General features: G+C 28.7%; 1 protein-coding gene across 1 annotated transcript; it reads left to right on the forward strand.

Annotated features, from left to right (window-relative positions):
- The first annotated feature begins 12,930 nt into the window (after positions 1 to 12,930).
- On the forward strand, positions 12,931 to 16,348 carry LOC105128438 (protein NRT1/ PTR FAMILY 4.3). Its single transcript, XM_011030106.1, has 5 exons — positions 12,931 to 13,274; positions 13,471 to 13,688; positions 13,867 to 14,307; positions 14,912 to 15,057; positions 15,178 to 16,348. The coding sequence occupies exons 1-5, from the start codon at positions 12,962 to 12,964 to the stop codon at positions 16,067 to 16,069; spliced, it is 2,010 nt and encodes a 669-aa protein (XP_011028408.1). The 5' UTR covers positions 12,931 to 12,961; the 3' UTR covers positions 16,070 to 16,348.
- The last annotated feature ends 5,165 nt before the right edge of the window (positions 16,349 to 21,513 follow it).

Genomic DNA, 21,513 nt, shown 5'->3' on the forward strand with positions numbered 1-21,513 from the left:
TGAAACTATATAAATGGTAATAAGATAATTATATTTTAAATTAAACTGAAAAACTACTAATCAAAATTAATTAATTATAAAAGTTAAAAGAAATAAACGATCAAAATTAATTATAAAAGTTAAAAGAAATAAACTAAACAAAGAATTAGTCTGGCTAACAAATTAAGTTCAAAATCTTATCTTTTAATATTATAAATACCTATATAATAGTATTAGAAAACTCATTAAAAAAGTCTATTTATTGTAATTTTTTTAATTTATTATACAATAAAAAACCATACTTATAACAATTTAAAGAAAATATTTCCTTCTAATATGTGATAGAAATAATATTATTTTAGATTCAACTTCTAAATTAACATGCCATGTTAAATCGAGTTTAATAAGCATGTATGTAGTTTGAACGCAAGGCTTTCTAAAAAGAGATGCGATGCAATGGCAAACCACGCACCTTGGCATCTTTTATTGCAAGAAACGTTATTAGCCGTGCTTGGTGAGTGAATGAGTGAGTACTAAAGAGAACACGATATGACAGCCACCATTATCAAGAGCAAGTCCACATGTTGTCAATGGCAAGCTAGCCTCGCAGAATCTTTGTACAACCCTAAATATGCTGTCGGCATGTTGCAGCTGGCGGAGCAATTGTTTTTTAATATATAAAAAATATATTTAGTTGTTAATTAAATTGATAATTTAAATACTTATAAAAAAATTCAATAAAGTAAATAAATCGATACAAAAACAATGAAAAAAAAAAAGAAGAACCCACCCAAGTCTATTCAAATTGTCAAATAACATAATGCTAACCTAACTTTCAAACTTAGAAAAAAATAGTAGAAAACATTGGGTTGACAAACAAAAAAGAAAGAAAGCAAATCTAGGTGATTTTCCTAAACCTAGTCCAATTTAAAAAAATATAATTTGTTAAATAATAAATCTAAGTTCAATTAAGAAGTTTAAATATCATCTAATTTAATTTTAAAAGATGGAATTGTTTAAAAAAATATTAAAAAAACTTGCAAAACATAAATAACATAAAAAAATGGGCATAAAACCACAAAAAAAAAACTCAATGAGGATGAAATCCAAAAAAAAATTATCATAAAAAAATACAATTAAAATAATTAGGATTAAACTTGAAAGATTAAAAAACCATATGAGGTGAAATTAAAAATCATTTGTAATATGATAGATTATTTATAGTTTAAAAAATGGTGGGGGTGAAATAGAAAACAATTGTTAAGAGTTAACCCAATAGAATCAAATTGAAAAAAATAAAAATAATTAAAACAAAAAAAATTAACAAAACAAAAGTGAAAAAAAAGGATAAAAAATAAGATAACATCAATTTAGTAAAAGGAAAAAAATAAAGCAAACATTTTAAACCTGACTTAATCTTTATAAGTCCGTTCTCATTAAAAAGCATAATTGCCAACTAATTTTATTTTGAATGATGAGATCAATAGAAAAGTATTAATAAAAAAACATTTAAAAACAACAAAAATAAAAAAAAATAAAATTTGATAGGAAAAACCAAAAGAGGATGCGATTTAATGAAAAAAACCAAATAAAATAAATATCAATAAACAAATATAGATCAAATTTTCAAGATAAAAAACATAAGGGGTAAAACTGGAAATATCTATAAAAACCAAGAAAATCTAGACAAACATCCTAAACATTGTCAAATCTTAAAAAAATTCGCAACCCATGAAACCCTGAATTTGAGTTCTATCAAGAAATTTAATATAAGCCTATTTAAAAATATAAATTAAAAAAACTTGTCAAAACAAATAAAAAAGATAACAACAAGAGTCTTGAGTGAACCCGACAACCAATTTCAATAAACAAATCAAATATATGACCTATGACATGAAATTGATATGTCCTTATAAATAGGAAAATAAAGAAAAACACTGGCAAAAAAATATTAAAATAATGCTTTGAAAAAACACGTAAGTTGACCCAGTCTAATCCTTTAGATTTATTACCCTGGTTATGAGATTGAGGTGATCCCATTAAAGATAAACCTAAAAAAATAAAGAAGTAAGATTCTTAATTGAAAAAATATTGAGGGAAGAAATTGAGAAGAAAAAATCAATAAAAAATCAATGCAAAAAAAAAAAGCAATTAAAATAATTAGAACTAAATTGGACATAAAAATTAAATGAAATTAAATGTCTAAGAAAAAATCAAATAAAATTAAATGTTCAAAGATAAAATTGTACAAAACAAATCCATTAAAAAATGATTAAAAAAATAACAATTAAACAAAATTATGACTAAGTTTGATATAAAAATTAAATAAAAATAAATACCTAGGGATGGAATTAAATAAAAAATAAATCAATTAGGAAAATTATTCAAAACAAATGAAATAGAAATTAAAAGATTGCATATCAAATTTGAAAACAAATTAAAAAAATTAAATGATCAGGGATGAAAAAGAAAATAAAATCCAACTAGAAATAATCAATATAAATAAAACAATTCCAAATAAAAGAAGATGAACTGAATTAAAAGAAAAAAAATAAAGAGAAGAAAAGCAATTTTGGACTAAACCACGTTAAATCACTATATATGCATTATCTATAGAAAAAGAGGATGTCAAGATAAATCAAATGATGTGGCAAAATCATAGTTACAATTGTTGGAACAAGAAGCTCGTGCCATCAGCTGATGGCATAGTGGGTGACGCTTTGAGGCGTGCAAGGTATATGTCAGCAAATTTTTTATTTTTTAAATAAAAAATACCCTTAGAACTAAATAATATTAACAAACAAATCATGATGAAATTATAACCAAGCCTCTAAGGCTATGACTAAAAAATTCAAATTGTAATAGCAATATAGTAATTCAACTGTTCTATAAAATTTAAAAATACTTAAACATCCTTTTCTAGAAGGCATTGTATTATTTTATTAAAGAGTTACTTTATTAATTTTACTATGCATTTAATAGCCAATTACTAAAATAACCCTGTATAATTCTTAAAAGACATTATGTCATGTTAAAAAAACTATCCTATTCCTAACTCTAAAACGAAGGCTAAAGATAAAATAATCAAGTGGAAAAAAAGTCATGACACAATTGTAATAAAAAGTGTTATGTGTCCTGAGACACAGTAAAACCCCTAGAAGAGTTATTGTTTTTGATAATTATAAGTATTTTTTTTTAATTTGTTTGTTACACCTATATATAAAAGGAGGGTTTGTTTGAGAGTAATTGTATTTTTTGCTTGAAAATACATCAAAGTAATGTTTTTTGTTTTAATTTTTAAAATTTATTTTTGATATCAGAACATCAAAATAATAAAAAAAAACTAAAAAAAAATCAAAGCACAAATCAATTTAAAATTTGATGAAAAGTTGATTTAATTGTGGCCCCAAACAATACCAAAACTTCAACGCTCTTAACATTAATTATTAGTTAACTTTAACCAAATACTAAAACTAAAAAGATGTTGCTACTTAGCCACAACCACAAAATACTTGTTATTAGAATAATGTTTTATTTTTTGTTTGTTCTCTAGTTTTTTTCCCCTTCATTTTAACTCTTTAACAACTTGGTTTTATTTTATTTTTATTTTTTTTAATTTCATCCTTGAATATTAGATTGTTTTGGGAATTATACTTCGTAATTGTTTTCTAATTTTTTAATGTTGGGTTATATATTAGTCTCATGAAATTTTTTTCTTCTCAATTTCAACATTTAACATTATATCTATGGAAAATGAAAATTTATAATTTTTTTATTTAGTTTTTATGAACTTATCCTGATCTCATGATATAAGTTATGAATTTATTAGGTTAACTCAAGTTGTAAACTCCTGGATAGAATATACATAAATAGTAAGATATCTAATATGTTAAATGAATAGAAGAAAATTTACCATGCAGTGGAAGATGATAGCTTTGTGAATTTCTAATAAAATATTTACATGAGAAAAATATACTGGATATAGTCAATAAAAATTAGCAATAATTAAGCCTCAATTTAGAATAAATTGATGGTGGATCTAGGGACAATTTAACCTAGAAATAAATGATAAAATCCAAAGAAAACTCTAATTAAAAGAAAAAGATAAAAAACAAAAAGAATGAGAAAAGAGATGGTGTAGCATTAAATTATTAGAAAGAAAGAGTTTAGTGGACTAATATAAGAATGAAGAAAATATTAGGACTAATGTAAAAAAAAATATTATAGTTGGGGTCAATGTAAAAATGAGGAGAAAATATAGGGTTAATGTGTAAATAACAAAAATATGATGGGCGAATGTGCATCTAAAAGTATGATGATCTAATATGCAAATTAAAAATTTATTAAGTATAAATAAGAGACTTGGCTTCCAAAGAAAGCCAAGTTCTAGCTGGCCTTACATTCTAGGAAAAAAAGAGGAAGCCTTGCCAATTTCTTACAAGTATCTTAATAAATACTAAGAGAAATATAGATTTAAGGGATTTGAGAGATGAAAACTACCAAAAAAAATTAAAGGCATGGAAGTGAGTATAAGAGAAAAGAGAAAATGAAGATAAAAGCTTCATCCCAATTTGTTTAGATTGAATAAAAATGTTCTATGAGATAGGTTGAAATTGTTAGTTTATGTGAAATTGAGATTATGAACACAATTTTGATTTGTTATATGTTTTGATGTTGTTATAGTGGAATGATATTGTTTACTATATGAAATTGAGATTGAGAGAGTTTTTATCTATAGAAGATGGATTTGATTAGTTTTATTTGTGTAAAATTCATGTATCATTAAAACACATAGATGGGTGCCTTTAATGATGAAGAGATATATTAAAACACATAATTGCTTGTTAAAGTAATATGCTAAAAATAAGATAGATTTATCACTAGATTTTCAATTGTAATTTCATTCTGAAAATGATAAAGTTTTAAATTTCTATCTTCATGAAAGTTGTAGGTATGAGCATTAGATTTCAAATGCAACCGATTTTATGTAATGAGAAACTATAATTAAAATGACACTTTTGTTGTTCACGAAACTTGTTAATGATGTTTGTCTATATTGGTACATGACAAGCTGCATTAACGGAACAATAATAGGGTGTTGTATCTAAAGGTTAGACACTAGGTAGGTCTTTTTACACATTAGTCTTTTTAATTTTGCACATTAATCTTGCAATTTCTTATACTTGATAAACCTTGGTAAATATGACAAAGATATATTGGAAAAAAGGGTTTATGGAAAACCAATGATTATGTTGCTTTCATTATTGAATGGAAGCCAATGTTTGTTGCTTTTGTTATTGAAAAGACACCAATGATTATGTTGCTTCTATATTGAATAAAGCCAATGTGTGGTTGTTTTTTGGAAAAGAAGAAGAAGTTATTGTTATGTTACTGTGTTATCGTTAGATGAAAGTCAATGTTTATAGCTTCCATTATTGAATGGAAGTGAAATGTTGCTTACTTCCATTGATAAACAAGATTCATTATTATATTGCTTTTATTATTAGATGGAAGTCAATGTTTATAGCTTTCATTATTGAATGAAAGCCAATGATATGTTGCTTTCTTCCATTGATGAATACGAGTTATTGTTATGTTTTCATCGTTAGGTGAAAGCCACTGCCTATTACTTTCATGGTTAAATGAAAGTCAATATTATGTCCTTTTCATTGTTAAAAGAAAACAAAGAAGATGAAGTGTTGTGAATAATGAATATGATTTTAGGGGTGGAAATGAGGTTATGATTGTAAAGCAATGAAAATTTTGGATTGAAATGGAAAATCTATTATATTAAAGAAAAGATAATTAGTGTGTTGAGAATTATCAAATTTTATTTAACTACTTGTGTTCACTTGTGAATTTTATTATTAAATTGTTTATTATTTTATTTTTGTCATTTGTAAGATCATCGTATATTGCAGGGAAGGGTAGATATATAAGGGTTATATTTTGTTGTGTTAGGTATATTTTGTCCTCACACACTTTTTATGTATAATTAATAGAATCTTTAACTTTATTATGTAAATTAATTATTTTTGTAAACTCTTTAGATGTAGTACTATGCATTTACTTTTCTTGCTACATATTTTATATGTTTATCGCTACATATTTTATATGTTTATCATTTGATTTTTAAGCTTTCTTATTCATATTTTAGGGAAGAAAATTTATTATATGTCAATCTTGAGTTGTGTTGATGTGGGATAAGGTCCAGGATGGTTGGACCATGATTATAGTGTTATTTAGGTTGTGATTGAAGATGTTGATAACTTGTTACCCTTTAAGTATATGAAAAAGTCTACTGAAATCTTGACATGATGTTTAATACTGTAAGATTTTACTTAACCACTTATATAAATGAATTATATATAAAAAAAATTGACCATAATATTGCATATAAGCATATTATTCAGACATAACATGTGTTAAAAATTGAGATGTTACACGGGTAAACTCGAGTCATTTTGTTTTTGGATTGCATATATTTTCTAATTAATTTTTTTTAATATGAGATTGGTTGGAAATTGAGCTTAATAATTTTTGATATAAGATTGGTTGGAAATTGAGCTTAATAATTTTTTTTGATTTATTTTTTACGTGATTATTCTAATATCATAATTTAGATTGCGGGCTTAACATATTAACATAAATTAATTTTTTATTATTCTTTTTAAATTAAATTATCTCTAGACACGATTAGATAAGGTATTCACTTAATTAGCTAGGTTCAATGTCAAAGCTTATATTCATGACTCAATATGCGTTATATTTTTAATGGACACAAGTCAGATGCATGGCGTTTTTTACAGAACACAAGTGCACTTCACGTATCTGTTTACGACTTGTTGGCCCAACAAGCATGCATTATGGTGATTTCTTCGCATGCCATATCTCACTACTTCGAGCTAGTAGCATAGAAAATACCTAGTCTCTATGTGTTTGTATAAGGAAATGGAAAGGTAGATAAGCTCTTTGATAGGAAATATTGCGTCCCCATGCACTATACTTGTATCGAAAGAAGTTTAAGATCTTTCTTGATGTAGTTACAATTATGTTGCTGGAGCCGTCGATGCTTGTAGTACAAAGATAATGTATATTTAGTACACAAAGCTAGACTAGTTTTCATATTTGGTTGTGGAAATGCATGAATGAATTTACCCAACAAAAACAAAATGGTGGGTAAGCTAGTGAGTGGAAATAGGACCCCCACAAATACAGGAATGGTGTGGAAATTAACCCCAAATTAAGAAGTGAGTGCCCACCTACCACCTCATAATAACTTGAACCCTTTTTTGACTATCTCAGTATACAGTGCGCCTTTTGAACATTGGTTTTGGTTGGTTCTTCGAATGAGACTCATTGGTTCAGAAGTGGCATTTTGATATGTGGGTTAGGCTCTGTGCACATGCATGTTCTAGTGCCATCATAATATCCGTGTCTTGTAACACGAAAAAACAAATACAAAAAAATCAAAAGTATATCTGATTAAGGATATAGATACAAGGATATAGAACAAATTTATCTCTTCTCCGACACATGAAATACATAGAGACATATTCCTTGTACAGAGACCAAGCATTGAAGGTCCGACATGACACATGTCCCATACATGCTTGCTGGAAATTCAACTGGGGACAAGTCTGTGCTCTTCACTTTCAGCACATTATCAAAACTACAAAGGCTATAAAGACCTCAAATATTGGACAACATAGGGCACAATGTGTTCTTTGCCCACATTTGGTGATGCATGAGCAGGGAGCTTTCACTATCTTAATGGGCTTAATTATGACGTTAGACATTAATATCTTAAGTTCAGCCATAGAATCTTATTAATGTTTGGATAGGATCTCGACACTAATGATGGAAAATGGAAAGGATCTCTCCGTTCATCACAGTTTGTTTCAAGTGAAAGATGACATCTGCTAGTTTATTTTCCAAGCTTTAATTTAGGCTATTTAATTTTATCACACAAATCCATACTCATTGCCAAAGGATCTGCCACCATTAACTGACGATTACATAATCAGCTCCACCTTCTAATTAGGGCCCTAATGGAAGATTCATGTTAGATTCAAATATCGATTGTTTTTTTTTTTTAATAAAAGGTTATTTAAGTACCCTAGCTAGAAAAAATAAAAGGTTATTTAAGTACCCTAGCTAGTTGATTATATCATTTCCAGTTTTCAAGGGCCTCGTTAGCGATGTCATAATGACGTGAGTGTGTATGTACACGTTAATGAGCTATTTAAAATCATATTATAAATGTTGTATAATAATTTATATTTTTAAATTAAAATTATTCTTTCAAGTAGTATCCATTTTTTCTAACCCTCGAAGGTGGACTCAGCCACTCAGGTGGTTAAGGTGCTCGTTCATCCTTGATAAGGTCTTGGGTTTGAGTCATCCTCACCGATGCTTGGTGAGGTGGCATATTTACGTCACAAAGCTATATTTGCTGGAATATTTTAATATTTGTTTTTATATTTTATATAAAAAAATTATTTTTATATATTTTAAAATAAAAAATACTTTAAAAAATAATCTTAGCCACACCTTTGAATATCCTCTGAGCTTCAGCCTCAGCCTCGACATATATACGGTGAGATTCCCTTCATATGTGTGTAGTGGTAACAGGCACAATGTTTCCTAGGTCTAAGCCCATCTTTATATATATATCTTTACTAAAAAAATTAAAATTTTATTAATTAAATAGTTATAAATTTAAATAGAAAAAGTTTGAGTAAGCAATAAAAAACAATTTTTTAAAAAAATTCAACTAATAATTTAATTTTTTTAATTAAAATGACTTTGATATCTAGTGCTTTTTATATACAGTATTATACATACATATTATTCTTGATCAATAAAAAATTAATACTATGTCAAATAAAAATGTCTACATATCAGATTGATTTAACAACTTAATCCCTTGAACTGAGATAAATTTCATAGCAGACAATTCCTCTCTCTCTCTCTCTCTCTCTCTCTATATATATATATATATATATATATATATATAGAGAGAGAGAGAGAGAGAGAGAGAACAAATAATCCTTCGATATTGGATACGGGTTTCAGGTTGACTTGTATCCTAAGATAACAGTGTTTCGAGGGTACATGTTTTTCCTCCCCGCCATAGAAGTTTGAAGAAAAGGGAAAGAAAAGGTGAACAATGGGGCTGTATCTGTGAGAGATTTTTGTTGTTGAATCCAAAATTTAGTCACAAAAACGTAAGTTTTATGTTTATGGGATCCACTTAGGATTCAAATGCCTTGTCTCCACTGTCTCCCTCCCTGTCTTCTCAAAACTATACATGTACACAACAAAGATCGTGCTCCTTGTTCGGGTTGCTTTGCTTTTTGCATATATTGACTTCTGTTGCTGACCAACCAATTGGTAGCCGCCATGTGTCAAAAAGAAACATATGATCATGTTTTTTTAATTGGTAATAATGTAAATTTATTAGTTAATTAATGTAAATTTCCATTTCAAATGTTATTTAATTATATTTCTCAGGCTTGATTGGATTCCAAAACTCAACCTAGCCTTGCAAGTTGACCTAACCCCTTGTTCAAGTGGGTCTCGATATTCTTTTTCTTTCCATAATGATGCTTTTGTTATTTTTTATTTTTTTAGGCTAACTTTTTTAATCGATAATTTATCAAAGTCAACGTTTGATTTAATAACTCTGACTTGTTTATCACTTTGTGTGTTGTCGGTTTTATAATTTGGTGCAATGATGTTTTTAAAAATAATTTTTAATTAAAAATATATTAAAATAATATTTTTAGATTTTTGATATTAGTATATTAAAATATTAATAAAATATTAATTTAATAAGATTTCAAATAAAAAATATTTTAAAAAATAACTCAAATTACACAAACAAAAAATCAAGAATCAAGTTGACCTACATACATGAGAGTGAGAGTAATGTGCCCTCTTCCTCCTTCGCATCCTCCCACCTGGTCCCTCCACCTTTAACTTATATAATGTCATATTTGTGTAGGTTTTTGGAGAACACATATGCAACCATGAAGGAGATATTGTATAATATTATTTTCATGTTCTAATAGATGATGCATTAATTATAATGTACTTTGCTTGTATCAAACGTATGTTGTGGTAAAATATTTTTGTGAAGATATTTTTAATTAAAAATATATTAAAATCATTTTTTAATTTTTATATCAGAACATTAAAATCATAAAAAACACTTGAAAATATTAATTTAATATTTTTTAAAAATAAAAAATACTAAAAAACAGGTTAATTAAACCTTTTTTTTTTAATTTGAGGAAACTCTATTTTAGAAAAGCATACTTTATATATTTAAATAAGCATACTCTTACAAAAAAATATATATAGTAACTTGAACTCAAAATATACTGAACTTTTTATTACGACTTAGAAATGAGTTAATTAAACCACATCACATTGAAACCCAACTATGGAAAGAAAGGGCTTGATTAACATAAATTAATTTGAGCGTCTCATGTCAAAAAGTTCATAACCATTTCCTTTTGTTGTTCATGGGAACAGACAACCTTTTTGACTTGGTTTCCCTTTTTTGTGCTCCCTCCAACATCCATACTATAATAAAATAATTAGTATCATCAACAGTATGATGCACCATGCAAAACTAATTCAAAGTTCCATAATTCTTAATCACTAATTAGCCAGAGGATTTGTAGCCCAATTACCTACCCCTTCGCCACTTTCTCTGTCTCTTACACTATGGTCGGCATATCCTCGTTAAGTACTGTATAGTTTGCAGGCCATTTAGTGAACATAATTTAAAATCTATTTTATTGGTTAATGTATAAATATCAGTACCATACATTCACCTTGTTGCATTGTTTCAAAACCTGTCTATGGGTAGATTCGGTGTCCGATTTATCTGGAATCTAAACCGATTCAGGTTGATTTCCAATTAAAACATGATAATTAATCTGTTGACTTTGTTTTTAAATATTTTTTTTTTATCAAAACACTCTTATTTTATTTTTTTAAAAAAAAATTTAGATTGATCATTTTGATATATGATTCAGAACTTATCTTGGATAAGATTTTATTAAGGCATATTTCATTTCATCTAAAACATATAGATTTTTTAAAATGAGAAAAGAAGGCAAATTAAATATGTGAATTATTTAAACTTATTCTTATATTTTATGTCTAGTTTTTAATATGTTTTTATTAAGTTAAGTCTTCATTTGCGAAATACCTATTATAACTTTTTATATAAATTTTTTTTGAAAATTATAATAATACAAATACTAATAGGAAAAAAAAGGAACCCTGTTCCCTATAAATAAGACAAAAAAAAACTATAAAGGCATAATAAATTAACCAAGGATATTAATATTTATTTTCCTAAAAGAATCTTATTAATCACAAACCCACCTAATTTATATATATATAAAACAGGAAATTTGAAAAAGAAAAGAAATCTCATATTCTGTTAAAAATCACTTTTCCATGGCTATTTTTTTTTAAATAAATTAGATTATGTTTGAGTTCCTCACATGAGAGTATTTCTATCATTTAAAAGAAGAATAGGTGACGTTAAGATAGATTGAAAAACAATCCAATATGTAAGAACAAGTTAAAAACCATTAAACTTATATAAAAATAGATTAAAAACTAGATATAAAATGTAAGAATAAGCTAACTATCGGTGTTGTGTACTGTACACTGAGCATGTGATCAAGAAAAGGCAGCATCCATCACCCTTTCTGTACACTGTTGTTTTGCATCCTCCACTAATTTCGACAGGCCATGTTAGCATATACATTTGTACTCAGAAACTTTTAGTCTCTAGATTTTCCAAGGAGGCTTGCTTTAAGGATTTTCTACTTCTTTTCTCCTCGACAAGGAAGGTCTCTTGTCCTAGAATTAAGCCAAACCTTGTCGAATAATTTAAGAAGCACAAAACAAAATTCAATTAACATTGTTAAAATAGTGTGGTAGACAAATTAAATCATTAAACACAAAGCCAAATTCATTTAAAATTTAGACGGTAATTTTTTTTATATATAGATGGTAGGTTGGAATATGAACAACATATATTATTGAATTATCTCACCTTGATAATTAGTTATTGCTATGTGAGGTTTCAAGATAAGATTTATATTATTTTTTAATATATTTTTTTAAATAAAAGTTTTTTAAATTTAAAACTGACAAAAATTTATGTTATTTTATATTTAATTTTTATTAAATAAATATAAATGATAAAATTTGAACTTGTGACTACTTGATTATTAAATTTTTGATACTATGTTAAAAATTTATGTCAATTTAAAAATTTACATTAATAAAATTTTAAGATATAATTTATCTCTAAAGAAAAACATCCACCCATGTAGCCACTTAATTGATAAGTTCATTGATCCTTAAAATGGATTGTGTAACAAAAGAATCTCAGTTTCATTAAAAAAGAAAAGGAAAAGAAAAGTAAAACACTTTCAACATGCTAATTTTATTTTATCTTGCTGCACTTAGTGGCAATTAAACGAGAAGGGGGCTGGTGATGCAGGGAGGGACACTAAGTTTTCGATTAATGAGAGCTAATGTGTTGATTCTTATGTTGTGATTGCATTAAAAAAATGAAAATGGATGGAAAAAAAGAAGGAGAATAGATCAAGAAGAGTGTGAGAAAAATAAATAAATAAATAAAACTCAGAACTCTGTCCAACAACACAACACACTTTCTTACCATAAGATTAGTTAAAATAGAAGGTGGACCACCAAACATTAATGCAAGTCCAGAAGGCCACTCCTCAGCTCTGTACACCAACACAACACACTTTCTTCGAAGTTCCAAGTGCGCAAGCTAATCGAGTATTTGTCTTAGTGATTAAAATCACGTTTTACTGATAAAAAAATATATTAAATTGGCGTTTTGACGACTTAGCCAGGCCAATAATCATACCAAGCAACACCACTTTTTGTTTTTTGTTTTTTTTCCCTTCTTGGCATGGGTGATATCCACGTTTGTTGGGCTGCGTGTAGGTTTAGAAGTTTCAAGGAGGGCTTGAACCTTCTATATTTAGGACAATACTCCTGCCTCAGTTTCAGCATAGGAGTAAAGACAACAATTCTTTCTTACATTTTTCTGTCTGAGGAGAAGGAGCTAAGAGGTGCAAGAGAAATGGACATGGAGGCAAGGAGACATGATACCAAGGGAGAGAGCGTGTGTGTGATGAGTGAAGAGATTACAGTTGATTGGAGAGGCAAGCCCTCCAATCCCAACAAGCATGGTGGCATGAGAGCAGCGGCATTTGTTCTTGGTACGTCTTATTTCTTCCCCAGCAGATCCTGCTGTTTCATGGTTTCCCTTTTCTTGGTTATTAACTTTGCCATGTGAAAGCAACAAGTTTTTTTGGCATAAAGTAAGGATATGACTTGATTCTCTCTATGATAAGTCATGATATTGTCTACCCTTTTCTGCAAACACTTGATGTATTTTCTGGCATGGAATCTCAGGGCTTCAAGGATTTGAGATAATGGCAATAGCTGCTGTCGGGAACAACCTCATAACATATGTGATAAATGAGATGCACTTCTCTTTGTCAAAGTCTGCAAACATAGTGACAAACTTTGTTGGAACTATCTTTATACTGGCCCTCCTTGGTGGTTACCTCTCAGACTCTTATCTTGGGTGCTTCTGGACCATGCTCATCTTTGGTTTCGTGGAACTTTCTGTAAGGGCTCCTTTTAAGCTTTGCATACGTATTTTCCCTTCTATAGTTTAGCACAAGACGAACTCGTATGTATGTATGCAAAGGACAAATGAAGAATTATGAGGAAGAAATTGTCTGTGTATAAGTAATGAAGATTCCTTCTGATGAACACTCTCTCTTTTGTTCGTTGAATTCGTAGGGTTTCATATTACTATCAGTTCAAGCTCATCTTCCCCAACTAAAGCCACCCCAGTGTAACATGTTAACTGGTGGAGAAAACTGTATAGAAGCTAAAGGATTCAAGACCTTGATCTTTTTTGTAGCCCTGTACATGGTGGCCCTGGGGAGTGGATGCGTTAAACCCAACATGATTGCTCATGGGGGTGATCAGTTCAATCAAAGTAATCCAAAGCAATCCAAGAAGCTCTCTACCTACTTCAATGCTGCCTATTTTGCTTTCTCCATGGGTGAACTTTTTGCTCTAACACTCCTAGTATGGGTTCAAACAAATTCTGGAATGGATGTTGGCTTCGGAGTCTCTGCAGCTGTCATGGCAATGGGATTGATCAGCTTGGTTTCCGGTACTCTATATTACAGGAACAAAGCCCCTCAAGGAAGCATTTTCACCCCCATAGCTCAGGTAATATACCTTAACCTTTTCTTTCGTGCATTATCTCTGGCTACAAAGTGCATGCAATTCAAATCCTAACTCCTGCTGCTTTGCAAGAGCACCAAAATGAGCTACCTTTGTTCGAAATGCATGCACTCTTGTAGATTAAAATCATGGTTTTCTCTCTAAATTCTAACAGAGAAAGAGAGAACGTGCACTTGCATATTGGTTAGTGCCTCTTTTGGTATCCATCAAGAATCGGAAGTTAGTGGTTGTTCGGATTTTTTATGTTGTGGACTCAACTGTTTGATGTTGCTGCTTGTGTCCGCAATTTTGTCTTGCTTAATTATGCTTTCAGATAAATGAATACATGAGTTGATGCTTTGGCTACACGGTCATCTTGGGATAGACAAAAATAGAAAACCAGAGCTACTTGCGCCTTAATTTCTTGCCTAACATGAGATTATATAGACAATAGCAGAAAGGGTGTCTGCTGACTCATGGTCATGGAAAAAGTTGTTCCAGCCATTTTAATCCTACTTTCTATAGAATAATTATGAAAGAATGCTGGACCTTTCATTTTTCTAATAGTCTAATTGGACTATTAATTTATGGTCTGTCTGGGGTTTCTCAGGTTTTTGTGGCGGCCATGTTCAAGAGAAAGCACATTTGTCCCGCTAATCCGCAGATGCTTCATGGAAGCCAAAACAGCGTGCCAAGTAATGGCCTGGTAGACCCATCTTCTGATCCTTGCAGGCTAGTTCATACACAAAGGTTCAGGTAATTCAGAATTTTTCTGAATTAATTAAGCAGAAACAAGTGCCAAATTAACTTGTATTTTTGTTTCTTTTAATTAATCCTTTTAAAAATTACATTAATCTCTCTTGAACTAAATTCCAGGTTCTTGGACAAGGCCTGCATCAAAGTTGAAGATGGAATCAACAGGAAGGAGGGTCCATGGAGATTATGCAGTGTCACTCAAGTGGAGCAAGTGAAGATACTGATCTCAGCCATTCCCATTTTTGCTTGCACCATAGTTTTCAACACCATCTTAGCTCAACTCCAGACATTCTCAGTCCAACAAGGGAGTGCCATGGACACCCAACTTACCAAATCCTTCCACATCCCTCCAGCTTCACTCCAATCTATCCCTTACATCATTCTCATCTTTGTAGTCCCTCTATATGAAACTTTCTTTGTACCTTTTGCAAGAAAAATCACTGGTCATGAATCCGGAATATCGCCTTTGCAAAGGATAGGAGCTGGCCTCTTTTTTGTTACCTTTTCCATGGTTTCCGCTGCCATTATGGAGAAGAAGAGAAGGGATTCGGCTGTAGATTCAAACAAGATACTGTCCATCTTTTGGATCACCCCACAGTTTCTAATATTTGGATTGTCAGAAATGCTCACTGCTGTTGGTCTCATCGAGTTCTTCTACAAACAGTCTTTAAAAGGGATGCAAGCATTCTTAACAGCTATCACATATTGCTCCTACTCGTTTGGTTTTTACTTGAGCTCCTTGCTAGTTTCTTTGGTGAACAAGGTCACCTCCTCAAGCTCTACAAATAAAGGCTGGCTTAGTGACAATGATCTCAACAAAGACAGGCTAGATCTTTTCTACTGGATGCTAGCAGTCCTTGGCTTCCTCAACTTCCTCAACTATCTATTCTGGGCTCGATGGTATTCTTACAGTCCAACATCTGTATCCACCACAACACAACAAGGTACCCATGGTGACAACTATGGCTTCACCAACTCTCCAAAACATGTTGGGGATGAGAGCATCCCTTAGCTGATTTTTATACCACTCCTTGATCAAAAGAATATGCTTTCATCACACTACATATTATATAGGCTTGTAAGATAGGCACAGGAATATAAAAATGTCAAGGGATCTCCCTTTATCATCAGCCCTTCTTCTTCTTTTTTACCTTCTCCTCTCTTTCCTTCCGGCCTCGCTGCAGGAAGTAGGCTCCCTCTTAAGGGAGTTTTGTAAAATGAAGTGAAAAAAATAGGGAACCAATCTATAATTAGAATAATGCTATAAAGGCAGCTTGTGTTGAGCATCAAGCAATCCCAAGCTCATAACAATTTTTTTAAGTTTCTAACGATATAGTTAAGAAGCAAATTTCAAGGGTCCCAAAGAAGATCCATTGCATCCTCCTCAATTAAGCACTTTCCTTGATCATGGGGGAGTTCATCACTTACTTTGCTAGAGCTCTTGAAGAAGAGAGGTGTTTCCTAGCTAGCAATCTAACTTCTATGAAGTGATGAGTGCATCTGGAACATAATCAAAGGCTCTATCAGGAAAGTCCATGGGCAAAAACCTATTACAAAATGTAATGGAGAAGCTGTTCCCATCAGGAAATGTCCGGAAAAAAAACATGTCTCAGACATGTCTTGGTATTGGAGCGAGGTCCCTCCATGCACAAACCTTTTTTCCCATCTATTTTTATCCAAACACTGATACTCATCAAGATGTTGGCTAAAAACAGGCATAGACAGGGCCCCACTTCAAGAATATTGGAGCTCCTCCCTTAGGGTCAAGGATCATATAATAGCTGGCTTTACTACATAGAAGCCAAAAAAATACAGTGATGGTAGATTGAAGAGATACATGGAAAAGACAAAATCATAGTTGTAAAATCTCGGGTTAATCCCTTTTTTTAAAAAAAAAAAATCTAATAGATGTTTTAATTAAAAAAAAATCAACACTTTAGGGTTGATTTTGACTAGTTTAAACATGCCTTTTTTTCTATGTTTTTTTTTTTAATTCCGACGAGTTCATATTTTAATTGGCTAATTTAAATTTTACAACAAAAAATTAAAAAAATTGACTAAATGTTAATATAAATCGGTTCATATTATAAAATGGTCAATTATTTTAAATTTCATTATAATAAAATATGTCCAAAAAATAATTCTAATTAAAATTATATTTACTAATCTAGCATTCTAACCAGTAAAAACAAAAAAAAAAAAAAAGTTTTCAAAAAAAGTGTTCTAATTAAAATTATATTTATTAATCTAACCTGTAAAAACAAAAAAAATAAAAGTTTTCAAAAAAAGTACATTGTCTGAGTGACACGTGTCCTCAACGGTCAAAATCTATTTCGACACTAAATTGAAGAGGCTGGTGGTAAAGGGATGGAAAAAGACGCCAAAATCAAATACAGGGACTCAATTGTCTCTTATGAAACCACAGGCATGCACTGACCCAATCCCTAAACCATACCCTACGTGTGCAATTCGAGGTCCAATGAATCTCGGAATCTCCTAACACATGACATGGATTATTGTCTTCGACAAATCACGGTATCCTGTGGATAAGATTTTAAATTAATTTTTAATATAAAAAAATATATAGATATCACAAACATGTTTTTTTATTTAATAGAATTTTTTAATTGAAAAATGAAAATTTAAAATATTTGTTAAATAAAATAAAATAAAAATTATATAAACAAATAAAGTGTAAAAGAGCTAGGAATGTTAACTAAAAACCAAAATGCAAAGTTAAAAAATAGATATATATTAATAAATTTCATCTTGTGCCATTGGGCACTCTTGAAGTTTTTTTATTTAATTATATGATAATTAAATTTTATTTTTTATAAGAAAAGTTATAATTTATATTTAGTAAAAAAACTAATTTTTATGTTTCAATTCTTCTTCTCTTATAAATGTATTTTTTCAATAAAAAATATTTTTTTTATCTATGTTCTTACTGCATAAAAACTTAGAGTAATTAAAATAAATATCAAAAATATTTTAGCAATAAATTAGGTATCTATTTAATCAAACCCTTTTTCCTTTATTAATTAATGTCTTTTTTACAATATTTTTTATTAAAATATTTTTTTAAATAAAAACTTATCATAATCTAAGTTTTGATAAATAAAAAATAATGAATCAATAATTTTGACATAAATATATTAAAAAAAAATAAACCTGAGAAAAATTATAAAAAAATTCAAAAACAAAAAAATAAAAAATAGATATTTCATCTGCATTGATTATTCAAGGTTTATATATAATTATTTGAAAAGAAATTGTTAATATTACCATAAAATATGCTAATATTATTTGAAAATAATGGCATAATTAAATAATTATTTAAACATCATTTGAATAAATTTATTTTTAAAAAAATCTAATTATAAAAAAGCACCATGTTTTTGTAATAGGCCTCAATTTATAGATTTTTCACATAGCTATGTCACTAGAGTTGGCTTTTCTAATTGTTTGTTTGTGGAGATTGTTATGTTTTTGTAATAGGCCTCAAACTAGAATTGTCTTTTCTAATTGTTTGTTTGTGGAGATTGTATAAAAAATTACGTAACCAGATATTAGAATTTAGGTAACCAGATATGAGAATTTATTAAACAGAAATTAAGTAAGAAAATAAAAGAAACAAGTTCACAATAATATAACATTAGTTAATTTAAACTTATCTAGTTATGTTATAGTTTTTCCATTCTCTTGATAAGTGTTTCGTTGCTCATGTACTGCCATAATTTTTTCTTAATTGATTTCATACATCAACTAGTTTTGAAAATTTATAAAACTAGTAACTTTAACTAAAGATTATTTATCTAATTTTAAACTTTTCCCACCAAACATCTACAATATACATCTATTCAGGATGCTTTTTAAATTGACTCTATTTAAACAATGATTCTTTAAATGACCACTTCATCATAAAGATAATGGAATTAGTAGCTTCAATATAGATGAATTTGAAAATCAATTTAAGCAAGTTGTTTTCATATAATTATAAAACTTAAAATAACTCAACACAAATAAATAATATCATGATATAAAATAGTAATTATATAGATAAGTTGTCTCTATATTCTAATATGTTTCTTTATAATTATCACCTAAGTTCATGCCATGATCACTAATACAACTACTTTTATAATTTTATCTAAAATGAGCTTTACTAAAGAAAGGATGCCCTGCTTTGTTCTCATTGATTGAACCTTGGCCAATGACTTCTATATTATATGTTTCTTTATAATTATCATCTAAATTCATGCCATGATCACTAATACAACTACTTGGATGTATTTTTTCTTGAATGCATAATACATAAAAGAAAACAATTAACATAATGATAATAAACCAGAAGATGATAAATACTTATAGACATTTATAAAATTAGATTTTATATTTTGCATATTCATATAAAAGCATATTTCTATTTCTCAAAGTCAATACTTGCTCATAAGAAAGAAAAATACTGTGATTTCACTATAATAATAATAAAGAAAAGATATAATAAAAAAAGCAACACTTAAACTTTGAACACAATCAACGAAAAAGCAATACAAAGAATACATAAATATCAAAATAGGATTACAAGAATCATAAGCTGATATTTTATAAAAAGAGAAACATTTAAAATTCTAAACGACCAATAATATTTATAGATATATCATAAAGCTCAAACAACAAAAGATAACCACGCTTTGGCACGACGACTTACAATCCATAAACATAAAAGGGATATTAAAAATACTTATAACACTTAAAAAATCCTATTACCTAGAAAGATCCATCTCAAAATGAATACATCATTGCTATGAGACTCCTATATAAAACATATGGTTAACAACCTTAAATATTTTCCTTTAAATTATCTCAAGGTTAAAACAAAAATAACTATTATTAGAAATCACTTATCCAAAAGTATAAACCAGTGTTAAATAAAATAATTCTTAATTAAAAAATAATAAATGTAAGAGAAAAAAAATTACAATTAGAGATGAAGGCATTTAGTAAATTATCTTAATCATCAGATGAAATAAAATAATAAATTGCAAGACAAAATGTCAACCAATGATAAAGAGCGTAATTCCTGGAAAATAAAAAAAAAGATTTAAATTAAAATTAAAATATAAATTTTGTGTCACTATTGGTGAAAATTCTTGGTTATTTAGTGAAAAACCTCAAATGCAATAAAAAATATTTTTTATGCAAAAACATTGACTATCGGTGTGAACCTTGTGCATAACAATGTATTTGTCAACAAAAAATAAAATAAAATTTAAGGTAAATTTTATTATGATAATTGATGGAAAATTTTGAGATAACTATGATAAAATTGAATGAAATAATAAAAGATTTGATGCATGAAAAATACCGACGGAGGGATTTGATGGAAAAAAACATACAAGGGAATTAAATAAGTGGTAATTTTTAAAATAAGAAAAAAGTTTTCCCTCCCCATTAAAAAGAGAGAAGGTTTAATTTTTAAAATAAATTTTTTTTTTCCCTCCCCATTAAAAAGAGAGAAGGTGACGGGATTAAGGAGGAAAAAATTGCCATGAATAATCTTTCTTCTCCTCTATTTTTCTTCATTTCTCAAAGATTAAAGTTAATGAAAATTTTCTTGAGTGGATTTTTATCAAGGAGAGCAATTAAATTAGGAAACCTAGAGTGAAAGAGAAGGGTTTGAAGCTTGGGAAATAAAAGTGAGGAGTAAATTTTTGGAGAAAAAGGTTAATTGGTGAAAGAACTTACATTGAACTCATTAAATAAAGTTTAATTATTCCTGGATAAGATGATTTTGTGAGTTTATTGCATTTAATTGATTTGTATTTGAAAGTGAAAGAAAACCCCCAAATTTGGTGTGTCATATTTTGTTGAATTTGCATGAATTGATTGTTGTTGGTTAGAATTGTGGTGATTTAGTATTTAAAATTGTTGAATTAGGAAATAAATTGAAATTGAAGTAGAATTTTGAATTTCTAATCCTAAAAAAGTGGACGGCCATGTGTGAGGTTTTAAGAATAATTTAGAAATTTATGTTGAATTAAATGAATTGATTGAGATAAAATTTACGAGAATGCATGAAATTCATAGCTATAAAAATATTGTAGGGATATAGAATTCTAGAAATCTTTGTGTTAACTAATGATGTATGAGTTTAATTTATTACAAGTAGGGTGACATATGAGATTTATGTATGATTAGATACTTGATGACATGTTTTTTGAAAATATAGGAATGTGAAATCTTAGATTTATTATGAAAGAGATGTTTATTGATTAAAGATTAGGTTAATTGGTGTTTAGAAATTAATGAATTGAATTAATGGCATGTTAATTGATTAAAGATTAGATTAATTGATTAAAAATTAGGTTAATTGGTGTTTCAAATAGTTTTATTTAAAAGTAGCAAGAATGTTAGTTTTGAGAATTTTAGAGAATTCTGAATAAGTAAACTTAA

Source organism: Populus euphratica, unplaced genomic scaffold, assembly GCF_000495115.2.
Source record: "Populus euphratica unplaced genomic scaffold, PopEup_1.0 scaffold14.1, whole genome shotgun sequence".
In the NCBI taxonomy this organism is placed as follows: domain Eukaryota; kingdom Viridiplantae; phylum Streptophyta; class Magnoliopsida; order Malpighiales; family Salicaceae; genus Populus; species Populus euphratica.

Bases quoted from the DNA above. Each gene is read 5' to 3' on its own strand.
- LOC105128438 (XM_011030106.1), top strand. From the start codon at position 12,962: ATGGGTGATATCCACGTTTGTTGGGCTGCGTGTAGGTTTAGAAGTTTC. The intron at 13,275-13,470 runs GTACGTCTTATT...ATGGAATCTCAG, and splicing joins AGCAGCGGCATTTGTTCTTG to GGCTTCAAGGATTTGAGATA. The intron at 14,308-14,911 runs GTAATATACCTT...GGGGTTTCTCAG, and splicing joins TTTTCACCCCCATAGCTCAG to GTTTTTGTGGCGGCCATGTT.